This window comes from Brachyhypopomus gauderio, chromosome 4 (genome assembly GCF_052324685.1).
Source record: "Brachyhypopomus gauderio isolate BG-103 chromosome 4, BGAUD_0.2, whole genome shotgun sequence".
In the NCBI taxonomy this organism is placed as follows: domain Eukaryota; kingdom Metazoa; phylum Chordata; class Actinopteri; order Gymnotiformes; family Hypopomidae; genus Brachyhypopomus; species Brachyhypopomus gauderio.
The window spans coordinates 21185715-21209206 of NC_135214.1; the positions used below are offsets into that span (position 1 = coordinate 21185715).

General features: G+C 42.3%; 1 protein-coding gene across 1 annotated transcript; it reads right to left on the reverse strand.

The window, feature by feature from the left end:
* Positions 1–14750: 14750 nt before the first annotated feature.
* On the reverse strand, positions 14751–17065 carry LOC143511690 (uncharacterized). Its single transcript, XM_077001265.1, has 3 exons — positions 17049–17065; positions 15999–16152; positions 14751–14969 (listed from the first exon to the last, which is right to left on the reverse strand). The coding sequence occupies exons 1-3, from the start codon at positions 17063–17065 to the stop codon at positions 14751–14753; spliced, it is 390 nt and encodes a 129-aa protein (XP_076857380.1).
* Between the last annotated feature and the right edge of the window lie 6427 nt (positions 17066–23492).

Genomic DNA, 23492 nt, shown 5'->3' on the forward strand with positions numbered 1-23492 from the left:
ATCGTCGTCGCTTAGCCAGGCAGGGTCAATAACAGGAGGGCAGTCCGAAAAGCAAGCATATACAGGCATGATAACGCAGGAGACGCAAACCAGACAGGGAGTAACAGAAAGCAGGAACAAACGGGCAACAAGCAAACAACACTAGAACTTAACACGAACAACCAAGAGAGAATCAAACATCCAGACATCCAAACAGTCAAAACACCAGACAAAGGACAAGGGAGACTCAGGGGTTTATATACATGGGACAGAAAACGAGGGACAGGTGTGAACGATAATACAGGGGCGTGGTAACAAACGAGGAATCACGAAGACAAACGAGCTGGGCGGGATAAACCGGCAGGGAACACAGACATGAGGGAACCCAGAGTGACAGCTACGAGAGGGGGCGTTGCCCTACGTGACAGAACCCCCCCTCAAAGGGCAGACAAGACAGGGACAGTGGACACAGGACAGACCGGAGGAACAGACAGGGGGAAAGCAGGGCACGGAGACCGGGGCACGGCAGGGACAGGGGGACCAGAGACAGGCCAGGAGCCAGGCCGGGGCATGGCAACACAGGCAGGGACCGGGCGAGGCACGGGAGGAGGACTGGACAGGACAGGACTGGGGACAGACACGGGAGTCGGGCCAGGGGACAGGGCAGAGGAGAACACAGAGGCAAAGACAGCATGAACAACAGAGACGGGCACAGGCACAAGGTGGGTGACGACTTGGGGAACAGACATGGGGACGGGGACAGACACGACACCACAGGAAACAGACACGGGAACAGGAACACAGACCTTGACAGACACAACCACGGGGACAGGGACCAAAACAAAACCAGGGACAGGACCAGGGAGCAGGGGGAACACGGGCAACGGAACATAAGAGGCACAGGGTGGAGCTGGGGGCACACAAAGTCCATGCCCAACAGAGGGCAGCACAGTCTCAGAGGGAACAGGCGGGGTCTGCTGGCGGGCAGCGGGAACAGGCGGGGTCCACTGGCGGGCAGCGGGAACAGGCGGGGTCCGCTGGCAGGCAGCGGGAACAGGAGCCGGCAGGCAGGCAGCGGGAACAGGAGCCGGCAGGCAGGCAGCGGGAACAGGGGCCGGCGTGGACGACCCCTCCTGGGACGCGGGGATGGCGGCCGGCGTGGACAACCCCCCCTGGGTCGCGGGGACAGGTGCAGGCGTGGACGAGACGTCCTCGGGGGGCGGAACCACCATCGGGCTGACGTCCTCGGGGGACGGAACCACCATCGGGCTGACGTCCTCGGGGGGCGGAACCACCATCGGGCTGACGTCACCGGGGGGCGTGTCCGCCATACTGACGTCACCGGGGGGCGGGTCCGCCATACTGACGTCACCGGGGGGCATGTCCGCCATACTGACGTCACCGGGGGGCGTGTCCGCCGTGCTGACGTCATCCCAGGTCCGAGCCAGCCACTCCCGGGGTGCGTGGCTACTGCGTCCCCCCAAAAATTCTTGGGGGGCCTTCGGGGAGCGGCTTCTGGGATCAGCAGAGGGAGGTCTTCTTCCACCGGGTTCAGGTCAAGCCTGGCAGAACACACAGACACAGAAGCTCCTCGGTTGCTCTCCCTGCGACGGCTCCGCCTCCCTCGAGGCGTCGGGAGCTCGCAGTTGTTATGGAGAGCCAACCGAGGGTTAAGTGAACGCTCGTCGGTGTGTTCTAACCGTCTGCCCGCGACTTGTACTACAGGTTGTTCCTCCTCGTGGTATTCAAGCCGGGCAGACACATAGCGCTCAATAGGAGTCTCGCCGCAAAAGCCAGCCGATACCGAAAGCGGCTGCGCTTTCTTAGGTCTGCAACGAGACCTCCTTGTCCCCACAGCGCCAGGGGTATTCCTGTCTCTGGTTTGTTCGTACTGAAATACCGGAGAGTCGAACCGGATTAAACCAGCAGACCTCACATCACAGTGTTCGAACTCACCAGAGTCTCGCTCTCTCGCTGTGTCCTTGTAGGGTCTGGTGTTATGTAACGTGGCTCGCGCCACGGAGCGAGGAGACGGACACAATCGCTGAGAAGAGCGAGGTTTATTAAAGGAGTTACCATCATCGTCGTTGCTTAGCCAGGCAGGGTCAATAACAGGAGGGCAGTCCGAAAAGCAAGCGTATACAGGCATGATAACGCAGGAAACGCAAACCAGACAGGGAGTAACAGAAAGCAGGAACAAACGGGCAACAAGCAAACAACACTAGAACTTAACACGAACAACCAAGAGAGAATCAAACATCCAGACATCCAAACAGTCAAAACACCAGACAAAGGACAAGGGAGACTCAGGGGTTTATATACATGGGACAGAAAACGAGGGACAGGTGTGAACGATAATATAGGGGCGTGGTAACAAACGAGGAATCACGAAGACAAACGAGCTGGGCGGGATAAACCGGCAGGGAACACAGACATGAGGGAACCCAGAGTGACAGCTATGAGAGGGGGCGGTGCCCTACGTGACAATGACGCTCTACTGAAAGATCACGTTCTACTGAAAGATCACGTTCTACTTTCTCTTACTATCTTCATGTTGTACTGCATCCTGTTATGCAATGGTGGCTGGACAACTTACACAAGTGGGAGGAACCTTCATACCAGATATCGTATGATATTGCAGCATGCAGTGTGATGTATGTAGTAACCTATTTCAAATATAATCTAGAGTTAAATCAAATAAATGATCAAAGCCATTAATGAATCAAAGCCATTAATGAGAAACAGTCCTACTGTTCAGTGCAGCCTCGTGAAGATGAAGACTGTCCTCTTTCTTTTGTTGCTCTTCGTGTTTCTCAATCAACTGCTGGCGTAACAACATCCAGAAACTGAATGCATAGATCATCTACAAATAAAGAATTGCACAATTGTTATATACATTAATAAATGGATAATTGCAAAATGTCAAAAAATTCTAGGTTTTCCTTTAAAAGAGCACTAAGTCATTTTCTTCTTACATTTTTAAAGCTATTAAACTGATTTGTAATGGCCTGAATGTTTTAGAAATTGTGTATGAAATCTATTAATCCATTATCTTTACCGCCTTATCCTGCTAGACAGGGTGTGTACAAAATCCATTTTATATATTTAGATTTTGTCTGCCTCCATGCGAGAGACTCATCTATGGAGCTTAAACTGGTTAATTTGAGGACAACAAAGCTATTTGACCTTATAGAAAAAAATGAAAAAATAATAATCACTTTCATGAATTTTATTCACTACTTTATGGTGAAAATGGTGTAAATTAACCGTTTGCTTCTTTAACAAACCAGTAGAGAAATATTTATGTATCACCATAGGAATTTACTTTTGAGCCTAGGAAACTCTCTTTGTGTTACTGACTGTTCAGTGAATGTGCATGACAGGAGGATAACAGACAGACAGAAATTTGGACAACAGTTAAATTCAGAGGTTCCTTCAGTTTTAACTTCCACAGCAGGTCTCTGCTGTGTTGGCTGGTGTTGTCTGGGTCACAAACACTGCCAAAGTGACATTTTATATCATTGAGTTTCAAAACTATTTTAGGCTGAATATGATTTGGAGGACTGCCCCTTTGTTTTCCACTGGCACAAGTGTACAATGCATTTATACCTGAAAAGGCATTTTTTGTTCTTACCGCATAGTGAAAATCTACAGCATGCAAAATAAAGAATTTCACTAAAACAATTGAACGGTTGCTGTATCTGTAAAAAAATGTAATCTGGTTTGTGTGTTGTTTCTATGAAGTTTTGCTCATCAAACATTTTTGTTTGTGATGTCTCCATTAAATTCCCCCTTACCTTTGCTCCAAGGTGCAGACAGGGTGTTTGATAATCATTGAGATCAAAGTCAACAAGAATGGCCTTCGGGACGGCGGGGAAAACCTCGTGGCGGTGGAGACGGAGAGCGCTGATGAAGCCTGCCACCAGCAGAAGGGTGCCATAGACGGCGAGGAACGGCGCGCTGAACATGGTGTACTGCCTACGCCACCTCGACATCCAGATCACACAGGACCACACCAGCAGTGCAAATGTCAGCCATGAATTATAAGTGATGCTCCATACCTGCACTCACCCACACACACACACGCACACACACACACACACACACACACACACACACACACACACACTGTGTTACTCTCCTGTGTCAGTCATTGTGTGTTTGTGAGTACTCCTTGCCCTGCTCTGCTCTAGTTGTTAGTTCTCTGTGCATTCTGTTTAGTGTTTTTCTAGTTAGCTCTGTGCCTGTATTTATCCCTTACTCTGTTTCTCTGTTAGTTGTCGGTTCTTCCCGTTTCCTCTGCTTCCTGCTTTAGTTCCTTTAGTGTCCGTCGTGTGTATTCCCTATCTTCTGTTACCGTGTTCTTATGCTGCATTCAAGTGGAAGTCGGGCAGTAGATTTCTCCGAGGTGAAACTCGTTCACGCGACTTGCTCGCGTTCATATGGTTTGTGTGTGTGAAATGAAAGTAAAATGGAGGCTGTCGAACGTTTGTTCGTCGTTTGGCTAATCATCAGTATTTACAAATTGCATACACGTCAATTCATCATGTAATGTACACGATACTTAACAGTAGCTGCCACTATTCATAACTGTTTATATGTATGTGAACAAAATTTAAAATAATGATATTCTGTCAGCAAAACATTAGCTGTTGGTTTTAGTTTTTGAACACAAATGCAGCAAAACTATGTGTTGATAATAGAGGTTTAAAAATAACGTTACTATTGGAATTAGCGTACGAATTGTACATCATTATTTAGCATCTTACTGTTAATGTATTGTTCAGCCATTTTGGAAATAGCGTTTACGTCACAACTCGGCCAGTTCGTGCTGCATCGAAAATCTCCATGTGTCCGACTTCAGCTTCCGACATCAGAGGGTGTTCATGTCGTGCCCTCTGGTGGGAAACTCGGTTTTCCCATAAAACCGACACCACTTGAATGCAGCATTAGTGCTAACGTTGTCGTATTTTGTCTAGTCCCCGCTTACTTTTCCCTGAGTATTAGAGTCCTTGTGTCTTTGTAGTTCCTTTGGTTAGTTTAGGTCATGTTGCCTTTATGTTCTCGTTTGTAGTGTAAGTTCTTCTTTAGGTGTAATGCTGTGTATTTTATAACTTAGTTGTCCTGTTAGCCGTGTTATCGCTTGTATGTTTTCTTTGTCAAACATTCCTGTTTACTTAGTAGTTCTTCTTTGTTTTATCCGTTGTCTTCTTTATTTAATAAATTTAACAAAAACCTGCAATTGCGTCACACCCGCCCCCTTGATACGTTACACTAAGATAAAAAATTCAGACCCCTCCATGAAGTGAGGGAGTCATAGGGTGTTCAAATATTTACATTCCTGACTATATATATATGTATAGAGCAATGCATTAGTTATCATGAACAACACATGAAGTAACACATTAACAATAATTAACTAACGTTAAGTAAACATGTAATTGTTGTGGCTCTTTGTAGCTTATTCCTTAAAGGAATATATTACATTCAGTGTAATGTAATATAATTTGTAAATCAAACGATGCCGGAACGCAAACAGCGGACAACATAAAATGTTACCGGATCGAGGCAGACAGTTACCGGAACGCACACAGAGTTCCCGGATCCTGTTCCGGCAGGATCCGGCACAAATTAAGCCCTGATTACATTGTACTGATTTACCTACGTAAGTAATGGGTAACCTGGAAATATCCAGAATCTATCAGCATAGGAGCTGAAGTGTGTCCATACTGTTTTTAGTTCTTTAGTCCCTTTTGTTCCAAACTAAAACACTAAAGCTCTAAAAAGGTGCGAGCAACAAAGAGCCAAAACAGGAACCGCAACTGTTACATGTTTACTTAACGTTAATTATTATAACGTTAATTATTGTTAATGTGTTACTTCATGTGTTGTTCATGTTAACTAATGCATTACTTCACGTTAGTTAGTAAACACTTAATGTAAAGTGTTACCAAGGATGCTCACCATCATGGTGATGAGAGCACACACGTAGCTCTGTCTCATGATGGCCTGACCGAGCTGAGAGAGGGAGCTGGGTTGAGAAGACATCATGTCCTCTACATCATCCAGCGTCTCAGCCGTCCTGCCACTGTCTTCCCCACAGCTCACTTCCACAAAGTCTGGACAGAACCACGAACCACAGCACACACAGGACAACACAACACAAGCCCCGTTCGTGTTAGACTTGTCCTTCAGGACCCTGTCTCTCCAGGCTTGTCTCTTCAAACAGATCTTTCAGGACGTACCGTAAGAGGAGTCATCAGGGGTGTACACTGGCAGAACAAGACAATGTGGGTAGCCAACATTCGAGAGCAGGGAGTTCAGCTCAATGGACTCACGGTCCTGCCAAGTGCTATTTATCGCCATAACAACAGCCTGAGAAATAAGAAGTATTAATAATCACTGTAGACAGATGATAAAACACAAGCACAATGCCCATACCGTACAATGCAGTAATGCATAAAGGAGGTATGAAACCATACTGGTTAATCGTATATTAATATTTAAACTTTGCTTAAAAGGGAGGTCATCTTATATTCGTAAACATTTCAAAAAGGTAACTAACTGAAATTTTGTCATGTGGCTCCTGCTGTTTTTGCAAGTTTGTAGATTCCATTAAAAATACCGGTGTAATACAAAAGTTATTAACATTGCAGCATTATTATTATTACAACATTATTATTATTACAATACAACTGTTCTAAAATGTAACATGAACATTGCAAAAAACCCGCAAGAGTAGAAAGCAGATATATGTGAATGTATCTGTGAATGCATCTGTGAATGCGTTTGTGCAGTGTCCTGTGCTCGTCGTTGTTTGAGTCTACGTGTCGCTGAATGTTGAGTGTTCTACGTGCGCTGTCTGCGCTACTTATATGTGAAAATAAACGTGACATCTAGAGAAAAGGATTTTGTGTCTCGTCCTTCATCGTGCCTCCGGACGTTACAGTTATTATGATAATGCATATTTGAAACCACCACAAATCTTTTTGTCAATGCATGTATCTACTGAATCAAATAGTTTTCTTATATTTCATTCTATGAGACAAATACAAACAAATACAATATTACATTTATGGCTGTATGCATCCCACAGGATGTGTGATTCATTATCACCTCAGACTTTCCAGGTGAGAGGAAGCTGCCATCTACGATCTTGGAGAAACTAGGTGGAATATTTGAGTCTCTTGCAGGACTCTGTATCTCTTCACGTGCATCCTTAGACAGAATGGATTTATTCTGCAAATACACTGAGGTTCAGTTGCAACAAACACAGACTCATCATGACACTGTATCTAAATTGAAAAGACCTGAAGGCAATTCAGGTTTTAGCAGGCAATTAATGCACATAATGGAACCAAAATGATCTAACGTGCTGCAAGATTGAAGAGCATACAAGAACATTTAAATGCACAAGTTGAATATAGCAGCTGACAAAGTGTCACGTCCAGCCCCTCCCTCCTCCCTGGTCCCGCCTAGCTCCCGCTCCCATTTGTCCCTCCGTCTGTCTGTCACGCCCTCGTCGTTAGTCTCGCACACCTGAGTCTTGTTCCACCGTCGTGTTTCCGTGTATAAAAACCCCCTCGTGTTTTACCCCGGTGTCGGTCATTCCCTGCACGGTAATCCCTCGCTCCTTCTCTATCTCGTTTCTCCTAAAGACCTGTTCCTCCCGCTATTCATGTTCTCCCTTTGACTTCGCTCCCTGTCTGTTTGTTAGTTGTTCCCAGTGTCTAGCGCCTGTGTTCTGAGTGTATGTTCCCTCGTTGGTATTTCTTATATGATTCTGTCTTGCTGTCTGTTTGGGTTATCCTACTGTTGTGCTTTAGCGTTTCTTGTGTCTAGTTGCCCCGGTATTCTTTGTTGCTTATGTGTTTACAGTTTGTTAGTTGTGTGTTCATGCGTATGCTTGTTCCCAGTTGTTTAACGTACCCGTTTAGTTTATGCTCTCTCCCCGTTAGTTTGCTTAGCTCCCTCTGTCTTCCGTGTCCTTATCGTGTTTGTATCCCCTTTTCATTAAAATCTACTAAGAACTCTGCATTTGCGTCATGCCTGCCCATCGCAAACGTTACACAAAGTATTTACAGCCACCATGTGCCAACTTCCCAGCCACACTGCATTGCCTTGCGCACCAGTGACCTTTTGTTCCAAAGCTTGGAGAGGTTGGAGGGATTTCTCAATAGCACCTCCCTAAGTGGTATGGAATCTTGGATTCTGAATTATTCCCCATGATTCATCATACCACTTATTCTTCAGGACTGCAGATTAAACAAGGACCGGCACCGCAGGGTGTTGTGATGACCTGGGGGTCAGTACCCAGTACAGCTGATCCCATATGTCACGTTGTCTATTGGTAGTTGTCTATTGATTTTCTACTGTTAGATCCACTTGTGGATGTTCCTTGTGTTTTACAAAAGCAACGTACCTCCTCAGCATGAATCCATTTTTGTAGAAGAGCCACCGTTGTGTAATAGAGTACCAGGAGCATCAGAGGGTTTATTATCATAGGCCAGCTCACATGAGCCCGCACACCCAGACTGTAGGGCTCAGATGTGTTCGTGTGAATGACTGCAGTTATACCAAACAGTCTGAAAAAGAGAGAAAGGAAGAAACAAATAAGGCTTCAGCCTTAAACTCGAGACAGTATTAATATATAAATATTTACACAATACAGTTATTATTTAGCAATAGAGATTTATCAAAAACATTGAATATTTATACCCTTATATCCCATTCATTCTTTAACACTTTTAATGAATGAATGGATTCACATTTATATAGCACCTTGCAAGGAACTCGAGGTCACGATGAACATACACTTTTTACATGCAGTCATGTGCCAGTATGTAAGTAGAAATGATATCTTGAGAGTGTATAACTCAGACTTTGTGTTTCTACCTGGCATACACGTCCTCGGGAGGCACCATCAGCTGAAACAGAGGCAGCTGATAAAGATAAAGGATCAGGATGTGTCCACCACTGAATATAGTCAGCAGCACACACAGTGTGCAGAAGCGGAGCAGACTGATAGAGTAGTCCAAAATCCAACACCACACAAGGCCCAGGAATGTCACGAAATACAACGCCGATGTCAAGGAGGGCATGGTTATACCTGGAGAAACACCGGCACAAATGAGTGACAAGGGCTAGTGCACAAGTGCAGTGTTTGTGAGCTTATAAAAAGTTGAGTGTCTGCATACATACAAAACATAATACTTACAGCATATGTTTTTGATTGCTATAATGAACTGGCATTTTAACACATCAACTTATAAATTTTTTAAATAGATTTGTTGTTCAGTGGCATAATGTAAAATTCTGGATGACCACCACAAGTAGCATGGTGGGAGCCCATATTTAAATGTTATTATTTCAGGTGTGGTTTCAGGTTAGCCCAAGGTGTGAAACTGCTGGGAGTGGCCTTACTAGCCACCAGGCAGATATATTGAGAGGTGTTCCCTACTAGAATTAGTGTGCAAGTGTGTCCTGATTAGATTTGTCTTCTCTGCTGGTAAGGTAGGCCCAAGTTTTCCAATTTACTTTTGGGCTTAGACTGCTTGTTACCAGGTTGTTTTGCTGGTTCTAGAGCTAATTGCTATTACTAGTTTCAGGTGTGGTTTCAGGTTAGCCCAAGGTGTGAAACTGCTGGAAGTGGCCTTACTAGCCACCAGGCAGATATATTCAGGGGAGTCCAGCAACTAGACAGATTACTTCTTCTACCTCGTCCCATTCTACATCAACACAGAGGCAATCTCCTTCAAATTTGGCTAAGTATTTCTTTCTCTCACTCTACTACTTTACCATCAAGTTACTTCACTGCTGCAATTTAAGCATGTGCTTTTCAATACCTTCTCTTTCATCCCACAGAGCCAGACGTTCCCATCGTTACCGCAAGAAGCGCAATGCAAGGAATCTCATCCATCCCCCAAGGTCGTCACATTCTCAGACCAGGGTGATGGGTGGACTCTGGAATTTCCAATCTGTGGTTCGGAAACCTGACTTCATTTCAGCCTTAGCATCTCATCATTCACTGCACTTCCTGGCTTTGACTGAGACCTGGATCACTCCTGAGAACTTCGTGACTCCAGCAGCCCTGTCCTCTGCCTTTAACTTCTCCCACTCTCCAAGACATACTGGCAGGGGTGGTGGCACAGGTTTGCTCTTGTCTAGGAAGTGGAACTTCACTCCACTTTCATTCTCACATCTCTCTATTTCTTCTTTTGAATATCATGCTGTCACTGTCTCTTTCCCCACTAAACTGCATATAATTGTCATATACCGCCCTCCTTCTCTTCTAAGTAACTTCATAGACGAGTTGGATGTTCTTCTGAGTCTCTTCCCCATTGACGGAACCCCATTGATTCTCCTTGGTGACTTCAATCTTCCATCGAACAAGCTGCAGTCATCATGTCTTGAACCGCTGCTCTCATCCTTCAACCTTGCTCTCAACCTGACCCCTCCAACGCACAGAGCAGGCAACATCCTAGACCTGATCTTCAGCAGACCGGCCCCAGCGCTGGATATGACACTAACCCCCATACACTGCTCAGATCATCACTTTCTATCTTTCACATTCTCCCTTACTGCTCTCCCTGTCAATGCCTCTCCTTCAGGCTCGTCATTCTCTCGACATAACCTGCACTCCATCTCTCACTCATCTGTGGCTTCAACTATCCTTACTACCCTTCCACATCCTGACTCATTTCCATCTCTTTCCTTGGATACAGCCACAGATACATTGCTTTCTTCACTCTCGTCTGCAGTTAACCTTTTGTGTCCTCTTTCCTCCAGGCCAGCCAGATCCTCCCCACCTGCCCCGTGGCTGACTGAAGTCCTATGCAGCAACCGGAGAGAGCTAAGAAAGGCAGAGAGGAAGTGGAGAAAGTCCCAGCTTGACTCTGACCTACACTCCTATCAAGCTCTCCTTTACAAGTTCTCAACAGAGGTTACTGCTGCCAAGTCATCCTTCTACAAGGAGAAACTGGAAGCATCAGCGTCGGATCCACACAGGCTCTTTAGGATCTTTTCCTCTCTTCTCAAACCCCCCTCTCCCCCACCACCCTCTTCACTTACCCAGGAGGATTTTGTTACCTTCTTTGAGGATCTTCTTCTCTACTTCCTTCACCAATACTCATCCTCTTGCCATTAATTCCTTAACATGTTTTTCTCCTCTTTCCACAGATGAGGTCCTACAGCTACTTAAATCCAGCAACCCAACAACCTGCCCACTGGATCCCATTCCATCCACACTCTTCCAGACAGTCTCCATGGATCTGTTACCCTTCATCACGTTCATCATGAACAGCTCCTTGTCATCAGGCCAGGTCCCAGCTGCATTCAAGACTGCCAGAGTGGTCCCAATTCTGAAGAAGCCCACCCTGGACAGCTCAGATGTCTGCAACTACCGACCAGTATCACTCCTTCCTTACCTATCAAAAATTCTTGTGCGTGCTGTATACAACCGTCTCTCTTTCTCACTCAGAACCTGCTCCAGGACCCCAACCAGTCGGGCTTCAAACCAGCACACTCAACAGAAACGGCCCTCATAGCGGTGACTGAGAAGCTCCAGACTGCAAGTGCATCTTAACTGTCATCGGTTCTGATCCTTCTGGACCTCTCTGCAGCTTTTGACACGGTGAACCACAAGATCCTCCTATCTGTCCTCGCTGACCTGGGAATCGCGGGCTCTGCATGGAAATGGCTTGAGTCCTATCTAGAGAGACGTTCTTACCATGTAACATGGGGAGGGTCTACATCTGCTCCTTGCAGGCTCCTTACTGGTGTCCCTGAAGGCTCAGTGCTAGGTCCTCTCCTCTTTTCACTCTACACCCGTTCTCTTGGTGATGTAATTACCTCTCATGATTTCTTGTACCACTGCTATGCTGATGACACTCAACTAATGCCTTCCCACCATCTGATACTCAGGTTTGCAGCAATATCTCTACATGTCTGACTAACATCTCTTCACGGATGGCAGCTCATCATCTAAAGCTCAATCCCAGCAAGACTGAGCTGCTGTTCATCCCTGGAGCTACAGGTCCTCAGCAGGATTTTGCCATCTCATTCAAGAACTCTTTGATTGTTCCGTCTAAAGATGCAAGAAACCTTGGGGTGACTCTGGATGACCAGTTGTCGTTCTCTGCCCATATTCCGAACCTGACTCGGTCATGCAGATACTTTCTCTACAACATCCGATGTATCCGACCCTTCCTCTCTCAGGAGGCCTCCCAGGTGCTTGTCCAGTCTCTTGTCATTTCAAGGCTCGACTACTGCAACTCTCTCCTGGCTGGTCTTCCTCTGCAGGCCATCAGGCCCTTGCAACTGATCCAGAATGCAGCAGCAAGGCTTGTCTTTAATCTACCCAAGTTCACTCATGTCACTCCACTGCTGCGCTCCCTTCACTGGCTTCCCGTGGCTGCTCGCATACAGTTTAAAATTCTGATGCTTGCCTACAAAGCCAAAAATGGACCCGCTCCTTCATACCTTATGGCAATGGTCAAGAGTCAATCCGCACCTCGAGCCCTTCGCGCTTCAAGTACGGCTCGGCTTGACCCGCCATCCCTCAAGATTCATGGAAGACACGTGACAAGATGCTTCTCTGTCCTGGCTCCCAGATGGTGGAACGAACTTCCACTGGCTATCCGAACAGTGAACTCTCTCACGGTTTTCAAACGCAGACTGAAGACCCATCTCTTTGTAAAGCACTTATAAGCACTAATCTACTGAAGCATTGGTATAAATCGTATCAGCACTGGCAACTGTTTATGGCAGTGCTTGAGCTCGAGTAGTTTGGACTTAAGAGTGTATATTCTGAGATGCTTAAGAGATGCATATTCTGACTAAACACTTAGCACTTTTGTAAGTCACTCTGCATAAGAGCGTCTGCTAAATGTTGTAAATGTAAATGTAAATTATTATTTTACATTGACGATTCTCTCCTGTTTCACAGTCCAAAGAAAATTAGACATTTTGGCATAATTGTAGACTCTACTTTAACCTTTAAATTGAGGGTGTTACCAAAATAGATTTTTCATTGAAAATAATGAACAAATGGTAGTCCCTTTCTAAAACCACAGATGCAATGAAGCTGATTGGAGTTTTTGTTTGTTCCTGACTGGACTACTGTAGACAAAATCACATCTGACAGAACGCAGCTTATTCAGATTATTCAGATTATTGCAGCCAGAGTAGGACAAAAAACACCCACTTTTGCTTCATGACACCTAGTGCCTGTTAGTTTAGAATTGATATTCCGTTTATTTCACTGGTGTTTAAAATATGATGGATTGGCACCTACATACATTTTGGAATGCCTAAAAGAATATACACCACAAATCTTGCTTTGAGATCATCAGGTGCTTTATTCGATGTTTCTGATGAAGCAAGAAAAGACTGGTGCAGCAAAACATACGTGTGGTTATATGTAAATACCTGCCAAAACATATAGTGGGGAAAATAAGTATTTAGTCAGTCACCAATTGTGCAAGTTCTCCCACTTAAAAAGATGAGAGAGGCCGGTAATTGACATCATAGGTAGACCTCAACTATGAGAGACAAAATGTGGAAAAAAAATTGAGAAAATCATTTTGTCTGACTTTTAAAGAATTTATTTGCAAATAATGGTGGAAAATAAGTATTTGGTCAATAACAAAAGTTCATCTCAATACTTTGTTGTATATCCTCTGTTGGCAATGTGTATTGCCGCGCCCCCGTGTCATTGTTATCACCTGTTCCTTGTTTCGGTTCTATGTATTTAAGTCCCGTCATTCCCCAGTCTGGTATCCGTGGTTTTGTTCATGCTGTTTGGTTGTCTACTCTGTGCCTTGTCATTCCGTCGGTTCGTGCGTCGTTTTGTCTGCCTGTTTGATCCCTAGTTCGTGAGTCCTCCTGGTTTCTGTTTTGTCATGCCTGTTTTTCGTTCTTGTTCGGATTGCTTCAACGTTATGACCCCTGCCTATTTTATCGACCCTGGTTTTGGTATTCCCTGTATTAAATCTCGCTCATCACAGCATTTGTGTCCGTCTCCTCGCTCCGTGGCGCAAGCCACGTTACACCACTGTACATGTGGTCATATGTAAATACCTGCCAAAACATGTGTGGTCATATGTAAATACCTGCCAAAACATACATGTGGTCATATGTAAATACCTGCCAAAACATACGTGTGCTCATGTGTAAATACCTGCTAAAACGTGTGCTAAAATGTAAATACCTGTCAAAACATACGTGTGGTCATATGTAAATACCTGCCAAAACATACATGTGCTCATGTGTAAATACCTTCCAAAACATACGTGTGCTTATATGTAAATACCTGCCAAAACATACATGTGGTCATATGTAAATACCTGCCAAAACATACATGTGGTCATATGTAAATACCTGTCAAAACATACATGTGGTCATATGTAAATACTTGCCAAAACATACATGTGGTCATATGTAAATACCTGCCAAAACATACATGTGGTCATATGTAAATACCTGTCAAAACATATGTGTGCTTATATGTAAATACCTGGCAAAACATACATGTGCTCATGTGTAAATACCTGCCAAAACATGTGTGCTCATATGTAAATACCTGCCAAAACATACATGTGGTCATATGTAAATACCTGCCAAAACATACATGTGGTCATATGTAAATACCTGTCAAAACATACATGTGGTCATATGTAAATACCTGTCAAAACATACGTGTGCTTATATGTAAATACCTGGCAAAACATATATGTGGTCATATGTAAATACCTGCCAAAACATACGTGTGCTCATATGTAAATACCTGTCAAGCCCAGCAGTATAGCCAGCACCACTTTTCCAGCCGTGTTGATGACAGTGGAGAGGAGCAGACGCAGGCCAGCAGCGAGGACCATGATCTTCTGCACACACTGAGAAGGAGGAGCAGGTGGCGTGATGCTCTCCTCAGAGCTGTCGGAGAACGAACCCTCACTCTCCTCCTCGTACTCGGAGTCAGACGCTTCACCATCCTAAAGGATAAAGGATGTTGGTAATATGAAAACTGAGAGAAAAGGTTCCTAAATGCACTTTACAAATGAAACCACAGTGTTTTAGACTGTTTACACAGACTTGTCATGACTCTCCATATGCATTGCACACACACAAAACCTTTTGGATTCCATAAGCAAAGGTGGTGAGGGCAGGCTATGTATATATTGTATATATGTATACTTATGCATGTGAATAACTGCAGTGTAATGAAGTAAAATATGTAGAAAGATGTTAAATGTACAAAGATGAAAATAAATTTTACACAAGGCAACACTGGTTCATTTGTTGCACACATAATGACCTCTTCAGCTGCATCTTGAAAGAGCATTGTGTTTCTCAGGAAACCTTCACTGTGATCTCTCGTTATACAGCACACACACACACACACACACTCACCAGCTGCTTTATTAGAGACACCTGTCCAACTGCTCATGAATGCAAATGTCAAATCAGCCAATCACATGGCAGCAAGAAAGGTGATTTAAGTGACTTAAGTGGCATGGTTGTTTATGCCAGACGGGCTGGTGTGAGTATTACAGAAACTGCTGATCTACTGGGATTTTCACGCACAACCATCTCTAGGGTTTACAGAGAATGGTCCGAAAAAGAAAAAATATCCAGTGGTTTTCCAGTGATTTGCAGACTCTATGGGGAATGTCTCCAGTACCTTGTTGAATCTATACCACAAAGGACTAAGGCAGTTCTGAAGGCAAAAGGAGGTCCAACCTGGTACTAGTAAGGTGTACCTAATAAAGTGGCCGGTGAGTGTAAGTTGGTTTATGGCACCCCTGCTGTGAGGGGATGGTGCAGAGGCCATCCCAGAGTTCCCTGACAAGGTTTTTCTTTAAAAATGTTTGGTATCTGTCAACGTTAAGCATTTGCCTTCAAAAGCAACTGAACAGAATTCTCATTTTAAATAATGCAATAATTTTAATAAATACAATACTTTTAATAAATACAATACTTTTTGTTGCCATCCTAAATGAGTTACTACGTGTGACGTGTACCTCTATATCAGAGGTCTCATCGCACTGCTCACTGGTCTGAACACGAGGGCGAAGCAATCTATTACTCAAACGCAGGATGAAGAATGTTGACAGGAACAGGCCAAAGTCAGGCACCAGGAGACGGAAAATGTTCCAACCATCTACGTCACTAAACCTATGGGTGTTGGGAAGAAAAATTAATAACATATATGCAAGCAGCTATTTTGCGGGCCAAGCACTGTAGGCTTGACGTGATTACTGCTGTTAGATTTTGCATACCTGTCCTACATAAAAAAACAATCCTAGCACTACACAAAAATTTAAGATACAATAACAAACCAAAAATAATAGTACAATTGCATAATTATAATAGTGATATATCATGTATATGTAATATTATGAAATAAAAAGAAATGTGTAAAATTGTAATATGTAAAACATAATATATAACAGACATAAACACAACATATCTTATCTAGCTTATGACTGACAGAGCATATGAGATTTACTCAATAATGGTTTAGTGAGGTGATACAGTAAGGCATCAGTTATTAGAGGAATATCCTGTCCTGCTGTCAGTACAGTGCAATGCTGTATCCAATCATGTGTTGGATTAAACTTTACTTAGTGTATCCTGGCCTTTAGTTACTTAAAAACTTTCTTGATAACCAAATCAAACTAAATGGAAGGAAAGAACATGAAAGCAAAATTTTGTATACATGATTTGGTTTACATTTTAAGCTAAATGGGTCTACCATGTCAAATTATAATTTGTATGTAAATTTTCCTCTGTGGTAGAGAACGCTTTTATACCTCACAATACCGAGATGATAGAGAATATTCTCCCATGGCCCACTCACTAAAAAAAGAAAGAGAAATCTTCATTAATATACTTTATTTAGCAATGAAGTTTGTTGCCATTTTGTAAAACCATTATTATTTTTACAGTATGCAGTAAATGGTGAGGGTAAGGTACATAGGGGTGTGTGTGCCATTACACTTCTATTGACGAAACAGTTCCATCTTCTTGAATGGCACATACACTACTGCTGGTGAATTTTTAACCCATACCTGTTGTGTCCTATCATTAAGCACCAATAGCCACGGAGATGTGAAGCATTCTGATCCTCTGAAACATCTTCCTAGGGTTACATTCAATCCAATGGACTGTTTGAGCCTTCAATATCAAACTCACAATATATCCTGTTATGGCCATTGCCGTTTGAGATATTTTGTGTTTTTTTCGTTTTGCTATAGTTTGTTTGCAGGTCAGCTAGAAGACTGTGACAAGGGTAACAACTGGTTGGATTGTCATGTGAATTCTTAATTAGTGCTGAGACTGTTGTATGGTCCACCAGCGGCAGGTTTAAAGCTCCCCTCAAGAGTGTGATGGTGCCTCGCTGTGTTTTGAGTAGTAGACTCCACGTGATCACAGGAGAGGCAGCAAGGTCTTAACAAGGCCTTATGAGTTAGTAATGAGATGTGGTTCTTTTATAGGGCCTTATGAGATAGTTATAAACATCATGCGGTAGGTTCTTTTTGAAGGTCCTTTAGATAATAATCTTTACGTTCATTGGCTTTGTAAGAGGCTTTTTGAGACATAATGCTTATAGGCTTTGTCTAAAATGTGTGGTCTTATCTGAAATGTTTGTGCCCTTATGTATTACGTATATTGGATTTGTAATTTGTTTTCTTTGTCATAAGGGTGGGTACGGTGTTCTTTTGCTCATTTTTTCTGTTTATTTCTCATGGAGATAGGAAGTAATAGATTTTTTTTAGGAAAGTGAGTTGCAGAGTTTGTATAAGGGATATGTGTCATGGTACAGCCCCTGACCCCTCTCTATGGTTATGTGTATGGGTGGTCTTTGTCCGTTTATGTCCATATATGTGTTTCCTTGTGGTTCTGATTTCATCCATCGCACCTGTTACTGGTCTCGTTACCGTTATATGTTGCACTTGTTCCTTGTTTAAGGTATTTAATGTGTGTTGTTGTGTATTTAATGTGTGTTGTTGTGTATTTAATGTGCTTGTTGCTTGTCTTTGTCAGAGTCAACTCCCTGTTGTCTTGTGTTCATGTTTAATGTTGCTCAGAGCTGATGTTCTGTGTAACTAAGCACTAAACTTGCTATTAATAAACTTTGCACCTTTCAGTCACACCTCGTTCTCGGCATTCTTCAAACCCCTCATCACAATTTTGTTTATGTTTCCATAAGCTAACCCTGAAGCCATTGCTCCAATAATATTTTATTTTATATTGTGTAATATATATATGGGTTAAAAACTATAAAATGTATGTTTTGTCCAGACTGAAGCAGATTTGTAAATGGGGTTTACGAGACCTAAGCATCAACATCTCTTGAGCTTTATGAAGGTCATGAAGATCAATACAATAGCCCACTATGCTACTTCACACACAAATGGCTATTGGATTAAGTCCTGATTGTTTACTGCTAGTATGTAAGGGAGGATCATGAACTTTCTACATTGTCTGTGTTTCTACATTTGTTGAACTTAGTTTGATAAAACGTGCCTGTCATGTCAAAATTTGAGGAAAGGTGTTGTGCTCCTTTCAATGAATCTCTAGTCACTCAAAGATGATTTGTGTTTGTGAAACACACAGAGGACTCACTTTCTTTAGGAACATATGCGAAGGTGACCTGTATCCCACACTGTAAGGCTAGAAACGTCACACCAGTGGAGCACACAGTTAGAATGAACTTTCCTGTTGTACCTGGAGAAGAGCACAGCCACACACACACACACACATGCACACACACACACACACACACATATACATACATACACACAGTATCATATATTTGTACCACCACATGAGAAAAAACTGTATAAAAGACAAAACATTTCCCTCTGTTCCCTTTCACTCTTTGCTCATTTGACAAATCCTGGACATGCCCAGTAGAATCCCCCCTCGGCCACTAAATCATGTGTTAATTAGTTTACGAGTGTCTGTCTCTGTGCAGAGAGCTTAATGGCCCAGGATTACGAGAGCAGAGCCAAAAATGCAGCCTGCCTACTAGACTTATAGACTTTGTGCTTACAACCTCAGGATGTGGTCAAGCCTGTCCTGTCATATCCCCCCTGGTCTGAGCTCCTTCCCCTGAATCAGCACTTCAGTACAAATAAAAGAGCACTCTTCTGAAATACGGGCCCCAACACAGCATGGTTCATGTCGCAGTAAACATTTACTAGGAATGTTTTCTGAAAATATTGAAAATTAATATTGGGCTGTAAATTTGTTCAATTATGCTTAGCTATTAACAGCTTTTCAATTCAGTTTTATTAGTATGGAGATGTTTACCAAAGTCTTTTCAGACATTGATGTATAATTTTAATGGTTTTTACATCTGTATGCCCACTTTCAGAAAAGATATATAATTACTGCCAGTTAGATTTTTTTTCTTTTCTGTGGAGTACTCTGTGGATTTGTGCGAAATAATTAAGTTCTAAGTAATTAAAACACGTTTAAATATTGCTGACATTGTATTACTGTACTAACATGATTACACAACTTAGCTGGACCATGAAGATTGTTGTAAACTTTAAAGTGTCCCCACTCACTATCATCCTCATTCACGTGGTGGGTCTCACCCACGTGACACCTTGTTTTGCTTCTCACGTGTGTCCCCACACAGGTGTCTTGGGTTCTCCTACAACTTGGCTATGAAACCCTTTTCCCTGAGACTTGGCGTGATCGCTTCCTTTTTGTTCGCAATCCCTGCCCATCACATCTTCCATCTTAATCAGTCTCAAAACATTCCTGTTTAGATCTGCTTTTAGTTAAGAAACTCTCAATCTTATTTACTTTATTCTATTATTTTATAATTTGTCACTTTATTTCTTATTTACTTTACTTTTTTATTATATTGTTTACTTTTTTACATTTTATGTTATTTTAATATTTTATCTTTAACATTTTCTTTTTGTCTTACCTCCTTTTTATGTTTCTTTTATTTATACTGTAAAGCACTTTGAGTTGCATGTATGTAAAGGTGCTAAACAAATAAAGATTATTATTATTATTATTATTATTATTATTATTATTATTATTATTACTATTATTATTATTATTACCACTTCCCAAAAATACTACTGGGTTTAATCTGGCAGAATTGCCAAATTGCAAATATTCTTTGTATAGTCATCTAAAGACAAAATGGAACACTAGAGGGACGTTACTGCTGTGAAAAGTGTGTTGTTTTTGTTTGTTTAGCAGAAAACCAATACTATTCATATACTGCATTAGCTGAAACAGCAAATGTGTTTCCGATACCCGGATTTTCGCTAAAAGCTTCAGAACATTTCTCCACTAAAGCCCTGGTCAATGCATCTCAATTATGATGATGTTTAATCAGCCTTCACCTCAAAGACTGCATGCATGTGCATGTGTTTGTGGGAGGGATGTGTGAGTGGGTGTGTGTGTTATTGTGTGTGTGTGGGAGGGATGTGTGCGTGGGTGTGTGTGTTATTGTGTGTGTATGGGAGGGATGTGTGAGTGGGTGTGTATGTTATTGTGTGTGTGTGGGAGGGATGTGTGAGTGGGTGTGTGTGTTATTGTGTTTGTGTGTGTGTGTAAATGACAAAGAGCTTGGAAAGGAAAACTGGATGTACAGTATAGATATATAGATATTAAAAGGATACATGTAAAAGTGAACGTTGTTCTTTTACCAGAATTGTCTTTCTATCTTTTACCAGAAGTGTGTGTGTGTGTGTGTGTGTGTGTGTGCGTGCTTTCCATAACAGGAAGTATGAAAATTATAACACTCTGGGATTTTGCAGGTTTCTTACAGGAGACCGTGACTAGGGTTTTGACTAAGTGTAAGCATATTTAGCTCATTCCCTTACAAATAGAAATATAAGACAGATGAAAACATTTAAAATGAAAGAAGTCAGGAAAAAGAGATTGTCATGTGGATACACAGCGCACTCTGAATGAGATCTCATCCTGAGCACGCTGACACCACAACTCTTAATTCTCATCTATAATTACACTGTAATGCAACATTGATGAGCCCACAATGGACTTGCCTCTTTACAAAGTCCATAAGAGCAGAGGGCACTTCTTTAATTTAATGGCATGTGTTGACTGGTGGAGAGCATTGCTTACTGATTACCCCAGCGAATACAAACATCTCCATCACCTTCTTTACAATATTTGCCATATAAACATGCAAAACCAAACAAATAAACAATATTATATATTAAACATATATAAAAATGTATCTGCTTGTAGCACTAGCATCTTAGCAACTTGTGAACTTGTGATTTTGTAGCTGCTGCTCAATATAACTTGGTAACAATATATTTACAGCATGTCTAAATGGATTGTACTGCAAATGTAATGTAAAAGAAGTATAAACTAGGATTATACTAGTACAGGGATATGACCTTTGAGTTGCATTTTGAATATTTCAGATTTGAAGATAACATGCATTGCCTGCTGTGATCATAACTTTGCTGATACCATTCAAACAACCATCTGTCCAAAGCAACATATGTTCATTAGATGTGTTGCTCTGGACAATACCTGGTCTTCTACACCTGGTCTTCTACACCATTTAACATTTGCTTTGTTCAACTGGACCAACCAATGCATGATCACTCACCGTTCATGGTGGCCAGAGCAGGACTAGGCAACAGGGGTAATGACAGCAGAAACAGGAGGTACACAACAGAGAGCCCATTATATCGAAATGATATTGCTGTGGAAACACACCATTCAGGTTAAAAACTTCACCATGAGGGAAATGTAATCTTAAAATGTGACTCACGTAAATACGTTTGTTTTGTTGCCAAACGTAGCATTGTTGGGTTATTTTCAGGGTACTTATTCTCTTTTTAAGCTCTGTACTAACACCTCTGCTTGGGTCTAAAAACCTTCTGTTTATAACTGCAATGCTGAAGAAGAAAACAATACATTGGGCTGCCCAACACATCTGGTGAAATTATGAAATATCATTAAATGGCAAAACAAGCATTTTCATGCTCTATAAACATCTGTGGTGGTAAAAATAGATGTATCTTCCCTTTCATTTCTACACAAGATAATCTAGATAACCTAATCACAAGGTTTTTTTTTTTTTTTTTTTTACAAACTATCCAAATTACAATAAATCTGTCAGGTATTCAACAATATCATTTAAGTTAATTTAATATCTGAAGTTCAAGAAAAATATTTGTCCATAAAAGCAGTCAACTTGAACTTAAACAAATTCTATAGTTGTCTGTTATCGTGCCATTGGCCCTTACTTGAACTCTTTTCATTAATGCATGAATGTGATAAATATTTGTTGTACCACTAATCATGTAACATTCATTCTAGCAAAGTTCTCAGAGAAAGAAACGCAACCAGAATAAACAACCAAAGAATACTAAAAGACCCATGAAGCATCTGTAGTAACAGTATGACAGACTACAGTACAGTAATCTGTAGTAAGATTAGTAATAGATTGTACACAAGATAACTCTGTGAAGTCATTTAATCACTACTCATAATGCTACCAGTCAAGATCACTGCCATTAACACCAGCCTCAAATGCTTTTTTTCCTGTATTCATGTACATTTTAGAAAAAAAAATAATTACGAAGAGAAGAAAGTGGTATTGTACCTACCTGATAGTAAAATAAGAGGCAGCAGTAGGTTGTACAGCACTCCTACTACAACATCTCCTGCCATGTTTATCCCCAGGACCACAAAATCACAGATTTCTTAGTGTGGTCCTGTAAGAGAAACTCCTGAGATTCAGCAAATTCAGCAAGAGGATAGATCCTCACAAGAGTAATATGAGCACACAGTCTTACAGTCAGACTCCAAAACTAAACGTCCTGGTCTCTGTACAGGTTTTCATGATGCTGTCATTTTTATAGGAGGAAGCATATCTAATATTCATGCAGGCTGAGCCCTCACCCAGACACCCAGAGCAGCACTAGTGCAGCAGGGGGCTCTATACAACAAGAGCCGTTTCACTTCAGAGATCAACAAACACACAGGGGCTTCCATATGGATTAAAGTGGGGACCAGCTGTCTAATGCACTTAAAAGAATTAAGAAACCAGAGGCTTGGTGAGGTGCAGCAGCTTTTGGGTTTATGAAGAGTTGTAAAATATTTAGCTTTGTAGCATCATTACATCATATTACTTCATTACTGTAACGTTGGGTGCAGGAGGCAGACACCACGACAATTATGGTGCACAATCAACATTTATTGGAACCAACACGAAATAGCTTGGTGCGGAGCGCAAGTAGCACACAAACACTCACTCACGCTGACACGTAACTTTAGACAAAGACGAGCACAAGACACTGCGCGAACGCACATTAAATAGGTGAATAACACAAACCCTCGTGATCTCGAGACAAGGCACAGGTGCGACTACGAACACGCTCACGAACAACCCACACCCACGGAAGTACATACATGGGCATAACGACACGCAGACGACATAGTGGCACGCCCACAGGGAAGGGTCCGGAGCTGTGACCGTGACAGAACCCTCC